We start from the raw sequence: 17,306 nt of genomic DNA, 5'->3' as shown, positions 1-17,306 counted from the left end.
GCCCGGCTCGGCCCAGCCCGGCCCGGCCCGGCCCGGCCCGGATCAGCGCGGCCGGGCTCGGCTCCGGCAGGCTGGGCCGCCGGGGGGCGCCGCGGGTCCGCCCCGCCCCGGCGCTGCCCTGCCCAAGGCGGGCGGAGCAGCCCCGCGCCTCCCTCGGCCAGCGGTGTACGTGAGTTCTTCGGGGTTCCCAGGTCGGCTAGGGCGGGTTTTGGGGATGTGCTGCTGGGGAAAAGGGGGAAAAGAGAGAAAAAAGGCATGGGGAGCAGGGAGAAGGAAGCGGAAAGGAGATCCAGGCAGCCAGCGGGATTTATGGAGTGAGGAGGCAAGAGCAGTGATTTGAGCAGTGCATCTGCTCTGCTTCTTGTCGTGAAACAAAATGAAACCTTCATTAGCCCGCGTTTGGTAGCCTGTACTGTGCATCCAACCAAACAGTGTAAGGACATGCCCCTTTGGCAAAAATGTTCTGCTGCTCACCCAAGATAGTATCCCCAAATCAATAAAAGAGCTAAAATACATCTCTCTAGTTGTCAGGAACCCAACTATTCAGGGTGTTGTGTGTCCTGCTGTGAAGAAAGCGGTTAATTGCTAGGGATGGGATAAAAACCAACTCTTCAAAAGGACCGGACCATTTTGAAACAAGAATGCACAGGTATAAACTTCCTGTACGTGAATATTGCTTAGGAACAGAAGACTCCTAACCATAAAAGGGTGATGTCTCTTCCAGGAGTTTGCCTCTCTTACTAGTCTGCACAAGACAAGACTCAACTTCTGACTCTTCCTGAGCATGTTTTTTGTTTTTGTTTTTAATTTGTGGTTGAGATATTTTTTTTACATACTTGTTCTGGCTGGCAAAATGAATCAGCAGATGTCCTCAGCTTCTCACAGAACAATCTAATCCACAGAGAAGATGGTCCTTGGTGTGAGTTTGTCTGATATTTTTTCTCCTGTGTAAAGGGACCTGCCAAAATAAAACTGGTCATTAAAAAAAGTCACCAGTAGGATCTGAGATTACTAGACATGCTTAATGTAAATGTTTCTTCTCCCTGTTCCTTTCAGACCAATTAAGTTTATATTGTTTATGTCCTCCTTAGTTTCCTCTATCTCAAAAGCTGTCCCTGTAAGAACAACCAGTGCAACAGCGAATCCTCAGAGGGAACTGATTTTCTTTAGTCTCTTTTGCTAGTCACATAAAAATACACTTATGTTCCACTTGGAGACTGAATTTAATTGAGCATACATTTTCTGCAATCAGGTCCTTTAAAAGCTATTCTGAAAATAGCTTTTCTTTACAAGAAGATTGTTGTGTATTTCTTTAGACCTAGTCTTGCTGAATCATAGTTAATAAAGGATAAAGTACAAGGTATTTAAAGTAGCTGTGAGTTAATTCCTTAATCTCTCCCACAATGACATCATTCTGAATTACTAGACACATTTTAATCAATCATGCGATCACTTAAATTTGCCTCAGACATTCTTGCAATGAAAACATCAAGGTGTTTGTTTGTTTTTTGAACTTTACAAATAGCTTGGCTGTTATCAACAAGTTGCTTCAGGATGATGCAGTTGTGGCTAAGATCAGAATCAGGTACCACACTGAAATCCGTCAAACCCTGATTTATTTTTTATTTTTTGTAAAGGTAGTATTGAAGCTTGACATCCTTTCCAAAATTAAGTTACATTCTATTTTTAAACCATCTTCCTTGGGCGCTCAGTACTTAAAAAGAACACACGTAAAGTCTCACAGGAAGCTTCTGAGATCAGAGAGAATGAACAAGGCAGTCAAGGAACCCACTTTTCTGCTCGTGCCATCCCCAGATATGAGTTAGTAAAGCTCTAAATTTAGAGCTCTCTGAGGTGTTTAGTTGGCCTTGCTCTCCAGGACATTTGCTGGAGACTACTAGAGTGCAATGTACTCTGGGTCTGTTCCTTCCTCGGGGATGGGAGGAGAAGCTACTTCAGCTGTCACCACGGGTTGTCCCTGTGACCAATCATGAAAATTACTAGATTTGCCTATGATAATCCAGGACGTCTGTGACTGAGCCAGAAATAGGACCTCGCACTCCCACTCCTGTGACTTAATCACAAGCCTGTCTTTCTGTACTAAGAGCGATTTACAGTGCCAGCTGGCTTTGTCAGTTGTAAAGTAGACTTTAGAAAATGGAGCCAAGAATTCTTCCCTCTTCGTGTAATAATACAAAGCTGGTGCTAGAATTAATGCCGCTAATACATATCCTAAGCATAGCTCAGAAATGTTATAAAACAGAATCATATGATGTAGGATTGTGTATTCTGGACTTTCTGTATAAGTTATTGCTTTTCCTTTGGTGGCTAGACAGTTTATGTTTGAGAAAACTAACTATCCTTAGAGCCAAAACTTAAATGTCGAACTAAGAACTTTTTTCCTTTTCCTTTTTTTAAAGCCACTAAGCGAATTCATCTGCCTATATACAAAGTATTTCAGGGGTAACCTTGTTGTAGATTAAACCCATCATCGTACAGGCTGATTAGAAAGTCCTGACAGAAAAATTAAACACCTTCAACAAACAAAAGCCCTCCACTAAGTACTTTTATCTATTCCCTTAAATGAAGTTCCCCAAGATTTGTGTGCAGCCAGCCAGTGGGTGGCAGTATTGAACCCATCATTCAGCTGTTGCTGGCTAGAAAGTAGTTGTGTAGGTGAGCTGCTTCTCACTCAGTAAGTGATAAAATCAGTATCTAGGGAAAAAATATTTCAACAGTCCACAAATTAGTTTCACAAACCTGCAATGGCAGCTACCTGCAATAAACAAGGCTGCAGCATTGTTAGTCAAGAAATGAAACTGTGCAAGTGATTCGTACTGTCCCTTGAAACAGGCCTTATTGTTCTGTTTCAAAATTAAATACAAGACGGAGCTTTGATTTTTCCTGTGGACTGTACATCTAAAGATAGGGAGATATATAGTTGCAATATGAAAAATTATATTTTCTTTTACATTACTTGAGCAGTACATAATATTCAGCCATAATTTCTGAAATGACGTTACCAAGCCACAAGCAGAACCATAGCCAAGATTCTTAGTTGCACGTACTTAAACCCGCTTCATGCCCAAATTTATTTTCCAATCACCTTCTTTCCTAGCCTATTCTTGAAGCTCCCAGAGAAAGCTCATTTTCAAGCATTGGTTGACAGGCTTTAAAACCATCTGAAACCTGCTAGGTTATGATGTTGCAATCTCTGTGTGAACACTCCTCTGGATTAAAAATTACATTGTACTTCGTATCCACTTCAGCTAAATGAGAATAAACCCATAATAAATGCTGGCTCTCCTCAGCTGGCTCTGCACACAGTCCTTTGCACTCATTTTACCTACATTGATTTTCAAAGATACCACATGACTTTTGCAGGCAGGGTTTCACCTTTACTGATTGTCTAGTTTTAGGAAGATAGCTTTCTACGAGTAGTGCGGATCCAGGGTTTGTACAGTCTAGGTAGCTAACAGATGGAATAAAGCCTGGAACTGCAGGCTGCGGAGAAAAGTATAACTATTCTGCAAAAGGGAGATGTGGGATAATTATGTCAGTCTAGATCTCTAACTTCTCAGTCATGTCTCAAGCATAAAATCTAGTAGCTAATATTGTCTCAAAGTTGTATTTGCAAAATACCTCCCTATTTTCTTATTGCCTCTATAACCATCAATCCACTTGCAAAACCAGGTGCTCAATCTCTCATATGTTTTGCATCAATGACTGCCATCATCTTATTATTCCCTGTGTAAAAGTATTTTCTTCTGTCAGTTTTGGATGTGGCACTTTTAATTAGTGTCACATGGCCCTTGTTCTCAACATGAGAACACTGCCAGAGTATTTTCCTTAACAGCTGTTTTCCCTGTCTCCTTTGCCAGAGGAAATACGACTTGCTGTTCACTCACAGAGTTAACTTACCATACTGCTCCAGCAACGTGCTCTATCCTGGCAGGCAGGATATTCTGCAATTGCAAAAGACCACAGTTTACAGTAATTTGCTCCTTGGAATATAAATATAGATAAAGAATATCAGTTAAATTCTATTTACGTGTAATTTGCTTAATTACAGACAAGGAACTTTTTTAGTTTGTTTTACCTACAACCAGAAGACATAGTTTGAGTTTTTAATTCGTGTGAGTACCTGTGGTACCAGAGGTCCTAAGATGTGATAGTCTTGGGCTGGAATGCATTGTGCTTAAAAAAGAAGGGAGCATTCTTATCCCAGTCACAAGCCTAAGACAACGAGACCTCAAGTCTCAAAACTACTGCACTGATAACAAGAAAATTATACATTTTTGTGGCAAAGAGTTCAAGAGTGCTCAATACAAAAGAAAATGTAAACTGTTTGTTCATTGTTTGGCATTTCATTATTATAAAACAAATGCCATTGAAAGTAGAAAATAGAAATGTACTTTCTGTATGACCCCTCTTATAAAAGGAAAAAAAAAATATTAACAGCATTGTCAACTACTAATTAGTAGTAATTAGTGTATCTTCTCTCTTATTCAGGAGCCCTCAGAGAAAGAAATCCCTTTGCATAGCTACATTAAGCATTTTATTTATAAGTTAAAAACTTAGAGTTTCTCAACTTATTGCATCTCTGGAAAATCAACAAGTACCAACTAAATGACTAGCTTGCAGCTGCAAACTAGTATAAAATTCCATTTTACCTGTATAGTTTTGGAGGAATATACATAGAAAGGAAAAAAATCATGTAACCGAAATATGGTGTCTTTGGAATTTAATAATTTGCACCATCAAAACACAATTTTATCTTTTAAGGGAACAAGAAAGATGTGAACAACTACCAATGTATAATAGACTCCTAGAAAATCTTCAGAGTGCAAGGAGAACCAATAACTGTGAAAATAACTAGACCAAACAGAAGGTTTGTAAACAAAGATGGTATCTATTGTATCAACCTATATAGTGAGAAAACACTGAAATGCTTTTTGGGACACAAATTTGAAAAATAAATAGACCCACCCTAAAAATACACATAATTCTTCTCAGGTTGTAACTGTAATTAAAGCATTTGTGAAAAGAAGAGCGTAGTACACACCTCTGCCCACAGCCCCAGCCTTGTGCGTATCCTAAGAGGCCTAAACTGAATTTAATTGGAGACCTTAAAGGAAGAACAAAGTGTTGGAAAACGTAGATGATACCTTAAATGGTGTACTTGAGAAACTGGCACCCCTCGGAGCTGCTCCTTTGTGGAGATTTGACTGTCATCTTGTACAAATAGATACAGGTACTGTGTTTCCATTGGTTCAACGTGTACAAACTAGCACTAAAACCAGAGAAAAGACAATATTAATCCTGTATGTATAGTGCTCAGATGAAGCAGTGATGGATGAGGAAGCGGTGACAGATGAACTATCTTTGTCACCAAGACAAAGACAAAAAATCTTACACCAGAGCCCTGCAACTAGGCCTTCCCAATGCCTAAATAAGGGGTACTGGCAATTGGAGAGGAAGTAACTTTTTGCCTTTTTCTTTCATTTTTTTCATAATGAGCAGCCATGCTGATCACAGACTGTACACACCAGGTGGGTGCGAGCAGGCAGGTGAGACACCTGGGCACCTCACCGTGTTCCCCTCAGGTGACTTGACAGCCACCAGTCCCACTCTTGGGGTTCAGTCCTGCCCCTAATTCTACGACCCATTCCCCAAATCCCCTCACAAAAATCCTCCTGGGCCTGCACAACCCCAGACACCCGCACCCAGCGCCCCCTCACGCCCCCCCCTCAAGCCGCCACAAAATGGCGCCCGGCGGGAGCGGCGCCCCCTGGCGAGGCGGGCAGCCGGGCCCCGGCCCCGCTCAGGGCGGGCGGCGGCGGGCGGCTGGGGCCGGGGCCGGGGCCGGGCTGCGCCTGAGGGGGGCCGCTCCCCCAGCCCCGCCGCGCTCCGCCCCGGGGGTGGCGGCGGCGAAGGGCGCCTGGAAGCGTCCGCTGCCGGTGGCAGCCGGCTGCAGCGGCGGCCGGAGGGGTAAGGGGAGCCCGGCCGGCGGAGGGGAGGGGAGTCCCGGCCCCGGGGAGCGGCTGCGGGGCTGCGGTGCCTCTCCGGGCCTGGCCGCTCAGGCTGAGGGCAAAGGCGGCCAGTGGGGGGCTTAATGAGGGGCGACAGCGGCCCTGAGGGGTGCGAGGCGGCGGGGCCGGCCCGGTGCCGCCTCCCGTGCCACAGCGGCTGTCCCCGTGTCCCTGGTGGTCGCCCCTGGGAGGCCGCTGGGTGACCAAATGGGTGCTGGGGCCCGGTGGGTTTCCTCACTGGGTGGGGTGGCTGCACCCAGAGAAGGGCTGCTGGGCGGTGTGGGGAAAGGCAGAGCGGGTCTGGCCCTGCCTGCTTGGGTCCCCAGCACCCTGCTGACAATGCCTGTCAGAAATGTTTGAGTGGTGGGTGCGGGCCTGGCTGTCACCGAGCTCACGCAGCGGGGTTCGTCTTGGCAGGTGGTCCGGCAGCCGCGCTCGTGGTGCCTCCAGATCCTGTCCGAATTCAAGCACGCGTCCTGCTAAGCACAGGGATTGTGGCCCTGCAACCGGCTTATCAATTATTATAGGGTTCTTTTGTATTGTTCTTATCCCAACCTCAAAACATCCAGCATTAAACAGTGACACCAGCAGCATTAGCTTTAAAAAGCCCCTTCTACTGCAATATTTGTGTGCAGTATTGCAGCAGCAAGCAGTACTTCTGATCATCTCTGCTCTTCACTTAATTTTGTGCAGAGCAAGCTGAATAAACTAAGCCTGCCTATTGAAAATCTGCATGTGTTTAAACCTCTTGTTTAAACTTCACCAAGTGACTGTTTCTGGTAAATGCTTTTCCCTGCATGATAAACTCCTTCTGCTACTACAGATCAATACATACTCTTGCCACCTTGCCATTTGCAGGGTTTCCGTGCTGCCCACCTTTGCAGAATGAAGATATTTCCTCTGCCTTCAGCTGTGCCAGTAGAACCATTTGTGGGGCTGCACTGTGAATGAGAGCAGGGAACTGTCTGGAAAGTAAACTGGCAAAATAGGGCTTTCTTTTTCCCCCAGGCTAGCTCTTTTTCCTGACCCAGTTGATGGTGAGGTCTCAATAACAGTTGTGATGGCCCAGGGCTTGGAATGAGTGGGAGTTTCCAGCTGGGAAGCTGGGGATGGTAAGAGCTGTTTAAGCCAACAGTACTGTGAGCAAATGTGAGTGGCACCTTTGAATAAAATTACTCTTACTACTTGCACGTTACTCATATGGTCTAAAAGGGTGTTTCAGTGTTTCAAATTACATATTGCCAGGCTGTTAATGTTTCCCTGAAGTCTAATTTTGTTTAACGTATGAACTTAGGTGATGCATTTTAGGGTGTTCTAAGGTACTTAGGTCAATGTGAAAAGAACCATATGGATACTGAGAGAAGTCAGTTTTAGAGTTATTGATTTATCTTTGTGGTTTTCTTTGAGGATGTGAAAGGGTTACTGTAATACGTTAGCAATATCTTGAGTTTCCATTGCAGTTTTGTTGGGGATATGTTTAAATGGTGATAGAAAGTAGGTCTAAAGGAGCGTATTTTCCTCTGTGCATGGCACTGACCAAATCAACACTGTGTACAGTTTTGGGATTCATACAATTTAAATTGGAAATTAGAATAGTGCAGTGAAAATTACTCAGAGGCTAGAGAAACTGCCTTAGAATAAGAGACCGTAAGCTCTTAAAGAGCTCAAACATAGTATTTTATATCAAAAAGATGACTTACAGACACTTTAATTATAGCCTGTAGGAGGAAAAAACACAAACACATCTAGATATTAAAAAGATGTGAATCTAGGACAGGAATGCTTATGAAAAATCGGTGTCTGCAAATGACTTCCATCTCAACGGTGGATGAGTAAGGACTGGAACAAACTGCCCATGGGAGGTGGCAGATTTTCATACCCTGGTGTTTTCAAAGCAGGACCAGGTAGGTTTCCTTCCTGGCAGAGGTGCTTTTAGTCAAATAGGAGGGCTAAGTTTTGTGCCTTGTCACTGGTGTAAAACTAAAGTGGAATGCAGCACAGGCCAGAGTAAGTGAATTGATGGTCTGTTATGGTACCAATTAGTGTGAATCTGTTCTGTAATGCTGTATTAGATTAGGCTCCTGAGGCATAGGAAGTTACTGGGTTTCACAGGAATTCCTCAACAGAGCTGGGAACTGATGACAAATTTGTATTGTCTCAGGTCACTGTCTTGGTTCCTTGGTTCCATTTTATACTTTAAAGAATTTGGGTGGGATGAGGGTGGGTGTACATTCGGGTTAGCAGAAGATGTGACCACGGAACAGTACAGTACAGACTCCTAGACTGCACTACAGGCTCCTAGATTGAAGGCCAACACGCATTCCCTAAGTAACGCCAGCAGAGTTTTTAACCTGTCGCAACCAGCTTGTAGGCTTTTGTCAGGTTGCTAAGTCTGCTAACCTCCTGATACTTCTCCATAAACTTTGATGCATTTAATCATATCAGGGGAAAAACGTAAGCCTTTTTTTTTTTTTTTTTTTTTTTTTTTTTTCTTTCAGTGGATGTAGCTGATACTGATATCTGAACTTTGTATATCTGAACTTGAGGACTTTAATCCAGTAATGGGGTCTTTTTGATTTTCTGGAAAATTGGCATAGGTAAGCTAAAAGTTGTAAATATTTTCAGTGTGGTTGGTATGGAAGTGCTATGCTTATTGTGGCATTATAAGAGAAAGTTTGCAGCCTGCAAGCTTCATTTCATCAGCCTAGTAGCTTATCTCCATAACTATTTATTAGGGTGTGTCCTGTTTCAGTATTTTTTCCAGCAGATATTTTCTAAACTGTGACCCTAAAAATACGTCTCCATGCTGGAAATAACACTTTATGTTACGTTTCTAGTGTAGATGCATCGTGATGCAATTTGCTTGAATGTTTTCTAACACGCTTGTATCTGGGTGTTTAAAGCTGATTAAATGCAGCACACAACAGGGTTCATCATTCTTGCTAGGTAAACAAGCATTGGATCCAAAAGATGTTACTCCGAGTGTCAGCGAACTCTAATTTTGGCAGAACTGCATGAATTGTACAGCTAGCAACTCTCTGCTGGACATACTGAACTTTGAGTCTCCAGAAGAGCTTGCCAGTAACAAGTTTGGCCAAAGGTATGATGTCAGCTTGTGAACCCCTGATGTCGTAGCAGGAGGAGATGTTTGGGAGTGGGTGTTGGGGCTTAACAGACATTTTGTAGTGTGAACTTCAGAGGACATGTTCTGGTATTCCAGAGCAGAGAAAGTAATTCTCACAAGTGTAGTAGTGTTTGGAAGTCACCTGGGATGTTTCTTGTTTGTGTAGTAGGCTGTCTGTGTGTGTACATGGCAAACTGGACTGATAAGTCTGATTCTTTCTTCTGGGACAGGTGACTTTTGATATAACCAGAAACTTTAGTGAAGGAGCCATACAGAAAGACAAGCCTGAAAAGACTGACACTGCGAGAACAAGAGCACAATTGGAAAGGGGGAAAAGAGGGTTTGGAAGAAGGTGAGAGTGTATTTTTAGAGAATGCTCTATTTTCTTAAGATTTGCTAGACTATTCCATACCAAGTAAAATCCAGGAAAGGAGATGCTACTGTTTAAAAAAAAAAGCTTTGAGGAAACAGGAGTCGACAAACTTGAAGCAATGCTGTGTAGTTCTAAATTTGCGTGTTCCTGTAGGAAAAAAAAAAAACAACAAACAATATGATAATTCTGTGTGTAAGGCATCAGATGAAGGAGTGTGTTAAGAGAAAGAGGCTGGACTAGAGACATCCTGAGGTCCTTTCAGGCTTGATTATTCTAAGATTCTGTGGACCTGGGGTGAAATCTGAGAGCTGAGGCTTGGTTGCTTAAAATTCTGCATGTGTTTGTTTGTTTGTTTGTTTGTTTTCATTGTTCTATGCTGCAACACCACAAATTAACGTCTTTATGCTCTGAAGTATGCCTTCCAGTTGACTGGAAGGTTCAAAGCTAGAAACAAACACTTTTTCTGCCTTTCTGTCCACCCCTTTTTACATATTATTTTTTCATTGTTATTATCTTTAGGGCAGTGGTTTAAGATTTTTGTATGCACGTAACAGTAGTAAGTGGAAGCTGGAAGCTTTAATTTGGTAGTGTGTTTGTATTGCATACGAGACTGTCGCTGGCAATTAATCACGTTACACACCTCCATATTAAAAAACAAAACAAAACACAAAACTGTAGTATGTTCAACATAGCAACTCAAATGCTTGATCTCTGGAAAAATTGCTCTGCTTCCGTTGCTAATTGAGTATCTTCTTACTCAAATGCTTTAAAAATAGATATTTTAAATGTTTGCATGAATATTCCGTTCCTTGAATTTTCTGGAGTTTTCTGTGACAAGTCATGTTGGTTGTTTAGTAGATCTGTTTTCTACAGGACAAGGTTTCCAAAAAGCAGTGACAGCTTCAACTTGAATTTTTATAACAATGGAAGTAGTCTTGTAATGTCTTTTAAATGGCAGCCTCATGCTAATCTGTAGGGGAGCTTTGTTAAGGTAAGAATTAGATCTGAATGATCAGCTTCTGGTTGTGTCCTTGGAGACAAAAGATAATGTGAATCTGTCTTCTTGGCAGTGCATATAAAGAAAACCCTAGAATACAACCCATTTGAAGAGACAAGTACAGAACTAATGTGTTCTAAATGTGTGTATCAGTTAGATGCGTGTCATCAATATGCAATGTTTTTTTAAATATGTAATTCTAACAGCCAAGATTTCTTATTAGCCACATGTGGATTCTTGGTGACTGGTTGTTTATTGTTAGCATTTCAAAGACATTCAATCTCCCAGGACTCAAAATGTAACACAAGTGTCGTCTAAATTGTCCCATATTGATAATTACCTAGAAAAAAAACGTGGTGATGAACAAAAAGTTCAAGAGAGAAAAAAGAAAGCTAAGCTCAAGAGGAGAGAAGAGAGGCAGATAGATGGAGATGAAAAACATCCCCAAAAGCAGAAGGTACCAGCTGAAGAACAGCAGTGGCCAGAGAATATGCCTGAATGGGAAGAAAGGAAATCCCTGCTAGCTCAGAGAAGAGTGGAGTCTGTCAGACTGCTTACGGTCCTGTTAAACCGTGTGAAAGTAAGAACATTTTCAAACATATTTTCAGTTACGAAGGATATTTGTTAGATCTTGAATAGTTCAGTAGACTTCTGGTGTCTTGATGCTGCTCAAAAGAATGTCTTGAGAGTGACTGAGAAGGCCTGAGGTCTTGTGACAGTTTGCCCTTTAGACAGTTTCCCCTACCCAAAGGTAGTGTGATCCTACCCAGAAACTTTGTCTTTGTTTGTTTGAGGCCTTGTCTTTACTGTGTAAAAATAGGGCTCGAAGGACCACATCAGTCTCTTAGACTTGATCCAACATTGCAAACAGGGAGGTTAGGGAGTGCAAAGGAAGATGTCTCTGCTTATTTTGGTCTCAAGTCTGCAAGTGAAAGAATTAAATTGATATGGATTATGCTGCTTTCATTTCTAATAGCTTCCCTGTTGGGGCCAACACTAAGCTATCAGTTTTGATTCAGCTAATGTCTTGAGAAAGTCAGCAGAGGACTGATAAAAATCGGAGTGTTTTGCAGAGGAATTATGTTTAGAAGCTTATTTTTGTGCTTTGGGGTTAGAAAAAAAAAGTTTGAAATCTAAGGAGTGCTAACGTGACCTTTTCTTCACCATTTGCTATGCAAAATTTGCTTGCATCTTTTAACAAGTATGTTTTTCCCCATTCATTAAGACTGGGGAAAAAGATTGATTCTAAAGCACTATCACTTAGAGTTGAAGTCAGAGGCTACAGTTGCCATTCTGTGTGAATTCTTAGGGCCCCATAATGTCTTATATTGACTTTCTTAATTGTGAAACTAATGAGTTAAACATTTTTTTTTTCGTTTCATCACTTGGAAGGCTTTAGATTGGTTGTATTTGGACCCATAAAAACTACATAGAATATTTAGAACCATTACTTTACTAAATCTACAGAAGTCTTGCAACTCTTCTGTTGTATACAACACTGATTGTGACGCTTTAATAAAACAGAATAAATATTTTCTTATGCAGTTGTAGTGAGATAGATGAATTGGTTGAAAGATTAACTGTCCTATTTGAGAATGCAGCATTCTGAGACAATGAAGTATTAGTTTTAGATTAGCAGTAGTGAGATTGTATGATCAAGCTCTCTCTGCATGAAGCCAAATTTATCCCTCACCTGTACAATTCTGAATGTACACTGCGTATTTATGAGTTTGCAGTTTAGCAGTCTTTACTGTTCTCTACGCTCAATAAACGTACATAATCATTTTCCTGATTTTTATTTGAAGGATTTTGTACAGTTGGCAAGTCAAAAAGTGGATCCTTCATTGGGCGTAAGGAAGGATGATTCCTTTTCTGAAACAGCATTAAAAGATGTTCATCAGGAACAGATTAACTCTCGTTGTCATACGCAAAAAGAGTTGAAGCATAAGGAGGAGTTTAAGTGTCAATTAACCCAAAAAAGCAGCAGCTTATCTAGTGAGGAAGGAGATGTGACTAAGTTCCATGCGTCTACTTCTCATATAGTCAGGACAATTTTAAATGACCCCAGTACAGCCCTGAGTTCTGGCAGAGATGTGCACAACTCCTTTGGCTGTGGATCTTTGCTGATTACAGTTACCCAAGACTGCAAGGTCATCAGATCTCTGGATGGAAGGGACTGCCCAACACTGAATGTAGTTCACACGCAGACAGTGTCTGAGGATGGTTGCAGAAAGCAAAAGGTTTATGAGACTGATGAATTCATTCATTATTTATTAAATTACTACCAGACACCAAGCTATGCACGTGTTTGCTTAGAGCCAAAAAACTCTGCGAACAAGTCCTGGTGGAAGAGAGTGGTGTCTGATGATGACAGTGGTTTCCACATCAGCTTGAGTAACAAACACGGCCAGCATTTCAGAGAAGTGAGTCTTGTACAAAACCTCAACAAGAGAAATTGTATTAGCGATGATAATTATAGACTGGTGATCACAGTTGGGGAATTGGAATCAACAGACACAGTGTTGAAAAACAAGGCCTATGCAAGTCAGCTTGCAAAAAAGTTGCAAGTACAGAGGAATGATACACTCACTGTTGATTACTTACCATATGCTGGACTGAATCATTCTTTGGATTGCACTACTGTTACTCATGATAAGGAGTTCAATCAAGAAGATGGTAGAAATGAAGTTACCATACCGTACAAAATATGTAGATCCACTTGCAAATTAAAGGATTTGTTGGAAGAGATCAGTGATTCTGAGTACTTTAGTGAGGCGTGTGGTGGTGCAATGAAGAGAACAGAAAGAAGGTGTGAAGAAATGCACAGCAATTATAATAAAGGGTGCTTGCCTACAAGAAAGAGGGAGAGAAAATTACTGGTTTATCTTAAAAATGTAACTCTGGAAGGTCAAGAAAAGGAAAGCAGGAAATGTAACTTCTGTTCTAATTCTGCCCTTGAGGGCTTGGCAAGGCAGTGTGAACACAAGCTTAAAAAGTCATGCAAGAGGTCTAGTAGTAAGTTAAGACATGAAGGACAGAAAAGTGAGAGACAATCAAGGGAAGAGGAGAGAAATGCTCGCAAAATGAAGAAAAAGAGAAAAAAGCTTTCTTCTAATCTTTTATCTGATGAATGTGGCTTTTCAGAGGCGGACAGTTCCATACAGCTGGAGTCACTTAGAAAGATACAAAGAAAATGTAATAAAGCATTCCACAACAAAGTGAAATTCAAGACACTTCACACGGCTGTGGCAGCACCAGACATTGCCGCTTCTGATGGCTTGCCACTTCAAGAGACTCTCCAGAGCACAGGTGAGAAAGAGGTAAACGTGAGCTGAGATGAGTGAATTTGATAGTCTTAGGTCTCTGGCAGGTGAGGTTAGTTGCTGCAGTTCTTGTTAAAATGATGAATGTTTTTTTTTTTTGTGTGTGTGTACCATGTTTGCACTTTTAAAAAACTGGTATCTCTGCAATTAAAGGTTTTGTCAGTTCAGCTCAGAAACACTATGAGCAACTGAGGTTGGAGCGTAGTATTTGTCTCCTAATCAGGTAGCAAAGTTTCCCTTGTGCATTAGCAGATAGGTTGTCGTGCCATTAATAACAACATGCATGCTAACGATTCAACATGCTCTACACACGCACCGAAAAGTTATTAGGCAGCTCAATATGTGGAACATCTGGGTGGGAGGTACTGTCTGAGGTGAGTGGTTTTAATATGTATGTGGTCATCTGATTTCCATACACGATTGCTACATTTCTGGATATTGTTACTGACAGCCCTTTCTCAGTTCACTGTGCTTTCAAATTTACTGGCAGCCACCTAACAGCTGCCTCCCTGTACCTGTTTTTTCCCCCCGACAAAGTCATTTCAAGTAACTTTTCCATATACTTATCTACAGGAGATGAGAGGAAATTAATGTTGAGAAGAGAGATGGATGCAGATGTCAGAGGATGCCCTCTTTTTCCTCTTGAGATAATTCAGACAAACCCCTGCTCTGATTCTTTTTGTGGAGCAGAGCCCAGAAGAGGATGCTGAACAGCTACTAATATAATAGCTCTTAAGCTTCTGTGTAGAAGTGGGAGAAGAAAGCCCTTTAGCCGTTACAAGTTATTGGAAATACTGGGCCTTTTTTTGCTTAGATAATTCCTTCAGTCCAAATAATCTAAGTGGTGTAGTGAGCTGCAAAACCAGAATTTTTATTTGTGTTTTGGATAAGAGGACCAAAACTTTCCCCAGGGCCAAACAAACTTTTATGGACCAGTTGCTAAGAATTCGAAGGTTTACAGACTGAGATCTCAGTCTGATTAAAGGTAGGGAACCATGTAAATGTCAAAGTTACAGTATTTAGTAGTAACGAATTTGTAGAAAACAAACAAACAAACAAAACCCCACACAGAGATAGGTAAGTCTTAGAGCAAGCATACAAAGTGCCTCCTCAATCAGATTGTTAAAATGATGGGACTGGAAGGAGGGGGGGACATTTGTTCTCAGTTGTGGGGAATAACAGCTTCCCAAGTATGAAAAAATCTTATCTTCTGAAAGTGTTTCTGAAAACTTGTCTCTAGGAGAATGGATTTCACAAAACTTTTGTTAAATATAGTGCTTCTGGAAATCTGAATGATGATCTAAGCAGAGCTCTGAATGTTGGACAGTAAAATGCCAACGATTGTCAGCATGCTGACAGCTCACGCACGTGCAGGCTGAAAATTTGTTCACAAGATTTCAAAACCATGCCCTTTTGAAGGCACATGCAGTGAGATAGCTATTTAGTACAAGTTAGCTTACAGAAAATTCCAGAGGAATTGTCTAATGTTGTTAAATTTCTGCTGCATGGAGGTAAAAATGTGAAAACGCAGTTTAGGAGCTTGAGTTATATTCATATTTACTCAGCTGGCTATATTTAGAAGACAGACACAATTGCTCTTGGACAAAGTCCCTTAGCAAGATATAGAGGATCAGTTCTAAGTACAATACACTGATTATTTCAGCTCTCATTTTAGTATGCTTAATTTATTACGTCAATATACTAAATTAATGTGATGATGTTGCCTTTCTTTTATAGCATCTTACCCATGTTTGTAACTTCTGCTCTAATAAATTATAATTAAAAAAAATGTAATTGTTCATGGTAGATTGGTTTTCCCCCAGTGTTCAGTACTGGTGACTGCTATGGCCTTTGCCAGACTTTATCAGCTGTCTCTTCGCATGTTCAGATGTTGAGTGCCTTTTCAGGATCATGAACAACAAATGTTGCTATTCAAAGTACTGTCCATCTATTGCTTTTATCTTAAAACAAACAAAAGACAACAACAACAAACCCTTATTTTCTCAACAGTTACTTTCTGACTGTTTTGGAGAACATTCATGCCCCTCTGAAGTCTCCTTTTTAGTACTTTAGATTTTCATTACTGTAAATTGCATTTGTTGACCACATAAAATGTTTCAGTTGCACTGTTATGACATACCAAGGGTGTTTTTTCTCTATGCAAAATTTACAGATTAAAGAAAAGAAGACAAAACTTCCCCCTCTGTCAATCTCTAGACAGTTCTGTACAGTAAGTTCCCTTTTCCCAGGAGGTAGCCCTTTCAATTACAGGTGGGGAAGTATTTATTTGTGTTAATCTAAGGGTGCTGGAACTATAAATTTCCTTCAGTGTAAATTTCCTGTGTTTATCAATATGTTGTCACAACAGTCAACAAATAAATACACCAATTCTGTAATTGCTTCTTGTGTTTACCTACATTGACTGAAATTGATAAAGCAAATCCCCTCTATCCCCTCATTCAGTATAAAGCATTGTTATTGAATAAAAGGTGTGCACTTTAAACTGAGACACCATGGTAATTTTCATACTGAAAAATGTTTTTTTTTTTTCCTTTTTGTTTGCAGGTGGGTTTATTTAGAACCTGATCTCAGGTGGTTTAGTATTAGTTTCTCACTTTTACATATTTAATTTGAGCCCTATCTTTCCATATGCTGGACTGCTCAATATAATTTTATTATCCTGAAGACTGATCTTTTAAGTTGTATATAACAATTTGGTTTAAGACTCTTTAAACACATAAGTTTATAAGTTAAATTTCATTTGTGTTTAGGAGTAAACGTCACATCTCAGTTATGGAAGTTACAGAATGTTTATATAACTTGAACACTTAATAGGTGAAAAGAGGCATTAAAAGCAGCATTCAAACAGCTGAGCAGCAGAAATGTGTAACATTGCCCGAGCTTGGTTTATGCTGTTGTACTCAGATGGTGTTTCAAGAAGTGATGGGGTTTAAGTTTTGTTGTTTCTCTTTTTTTTTTTTTAAATGAAGTGTTATTTACTGTGACACTTGTAGTATGAAGTAAGGCTCTGAGGCTGTAGATCTTGCGATACATCCTTTTCCTCTAAATCCAGCGATTCCAAGCAATGCATAGAAATGCCTCCCCTTTACTTCACCTATTGTAAAACCATTTTTGTAAAACCACTAGAGATAATTAAGAGCAGGCAGTGCCCAGATGAGGGAAACTTCTGTATTTAACGAAGCAGCGGACTGACTGTATGCCACAACTGGCTGGGAAGGAGATGCTGCTTGTTTTGATTTGCTCTAGAGTTCTTGAAGTATGTTTTCATGACACATGAGTAACTGGTATTTCAACACTTCGGATGAGGGAGATTGACAATCTCCACTGTTAGTTTTTCATTGTCCTCCTTGGTTAACATACAAACAATTAAACTATGCAGCATGTTTTTTTTTTGCTTAGTCATTGCAACTAGTCAGTTAAAGGAAGAGATCAAGTT

The 17,306-nt window shown here is 40.8% G+C and overlaps 2 protein-coding genes and 1 long non-coding RNA gene across 10 annotated transcripts in view; 1 reads left to right on the top strand and 2 right to left on the bottom strand.

Annotated features, from left to right (window-relative positions):
- The window catches only part of SLC25A43 (solute carrier family 25 member 43), a 19,008-nt gene extending 18,903 nt beyond the window's left edge, over positions 1-105 (bottom strand). Inside the window, exon 1 of one of the 2 annotated variants that reach the window (XM_035323451.1) lies at positions 25-105. The gene's annotated coding sequence lies outside the window, so the exon portion shown is untranslated. The remainder of the gene's footprint in view (positions 1-24) is intronic. The other variant, XM_035323450.1, reaches the window with a different exon arrangement.
- A 725-nt stretch (positions 106-830) lies between these two features.
- Positions 831-4,007, bottom strand: LOC118165448. The gene is made up of 2 exons (XR_004750046.1): positions 3,922-4,007; positions 831-958 (listed from the first exon to the last, which is right to left on the bottom strand). It is a non-coding gene; the product is annotated as an uncharacterized LOC118165448 (long non-coding RNA).
- A 1,801-nt stretch (positions 4,008-5,808) lies between these two features.
- Positions 5,809-16,356, top strand: LOC118165441 (A-kinase anchor protein 17B). Of its 7 annotated transcripts, none has more exons than XM_035323441.1 (6): positions 5,809-5,991; positions 8,979-9,132; positions 9,387-9,508; positions 10,871-11,106; positions 12,332-13,835; positions 16,023-16,356. In XM_035323441.1, the coding sequence occupies exons 4-6, from the start codon at positions 11,017-11,019 to the stop codon at positions 16,025-16,027; spliced, it is 1,599 nt and encodes a 532-aa protein (XP_035179332.1). In that variant the 5' UTR covers positions 5,809-5,991; positions 8,979-9,132; positions 9,387-9,508; positions 10,871-11,016; the 3' UTR covers positions 16,028-16,356. The 7 variants fall into 7 exon arrangements, 4 of the variants coding, with proteins under 4 accessions (XP_035179332.1, XP_035179330.1, XP_035179331.1 ...); XR_004750044.1 differs by lacking the exon at positions 16,023-16,356 and adding an exon at positions 14,423-14,620 and having other exon boundaries at positions 5,811-5,991; positions 13,671-13,835; XM_035323439.1 differs by lacking the exon at positions 16,023-16,356 and adding an exon at positions 14,423-14,620 and having other exon boundaries at positions 5,816-5,991.
- Positions 16,357-17,306: the final 950 nt, after the last annotated feature.

Source organism: Oxyura jamaicensis, chromosome 4 (genome assembly GCF_011077185.1).
Source record: "Oxyura jamaicensis isolate SHBP4307 breed ruddy duck chromosome 4, BPBGC_Ojam_1.0, whole genome shotgun sequence".
Classification (NCBI taxonomy): Eukaryota; Metazoa; Chordata; class Aves; order Anseriformes; family Anatidae; genus Oxyura; species Oxyura jamaicensis.
This window is presented reverse-complemented; position numbering and strand designations above follow the sequence as displayed.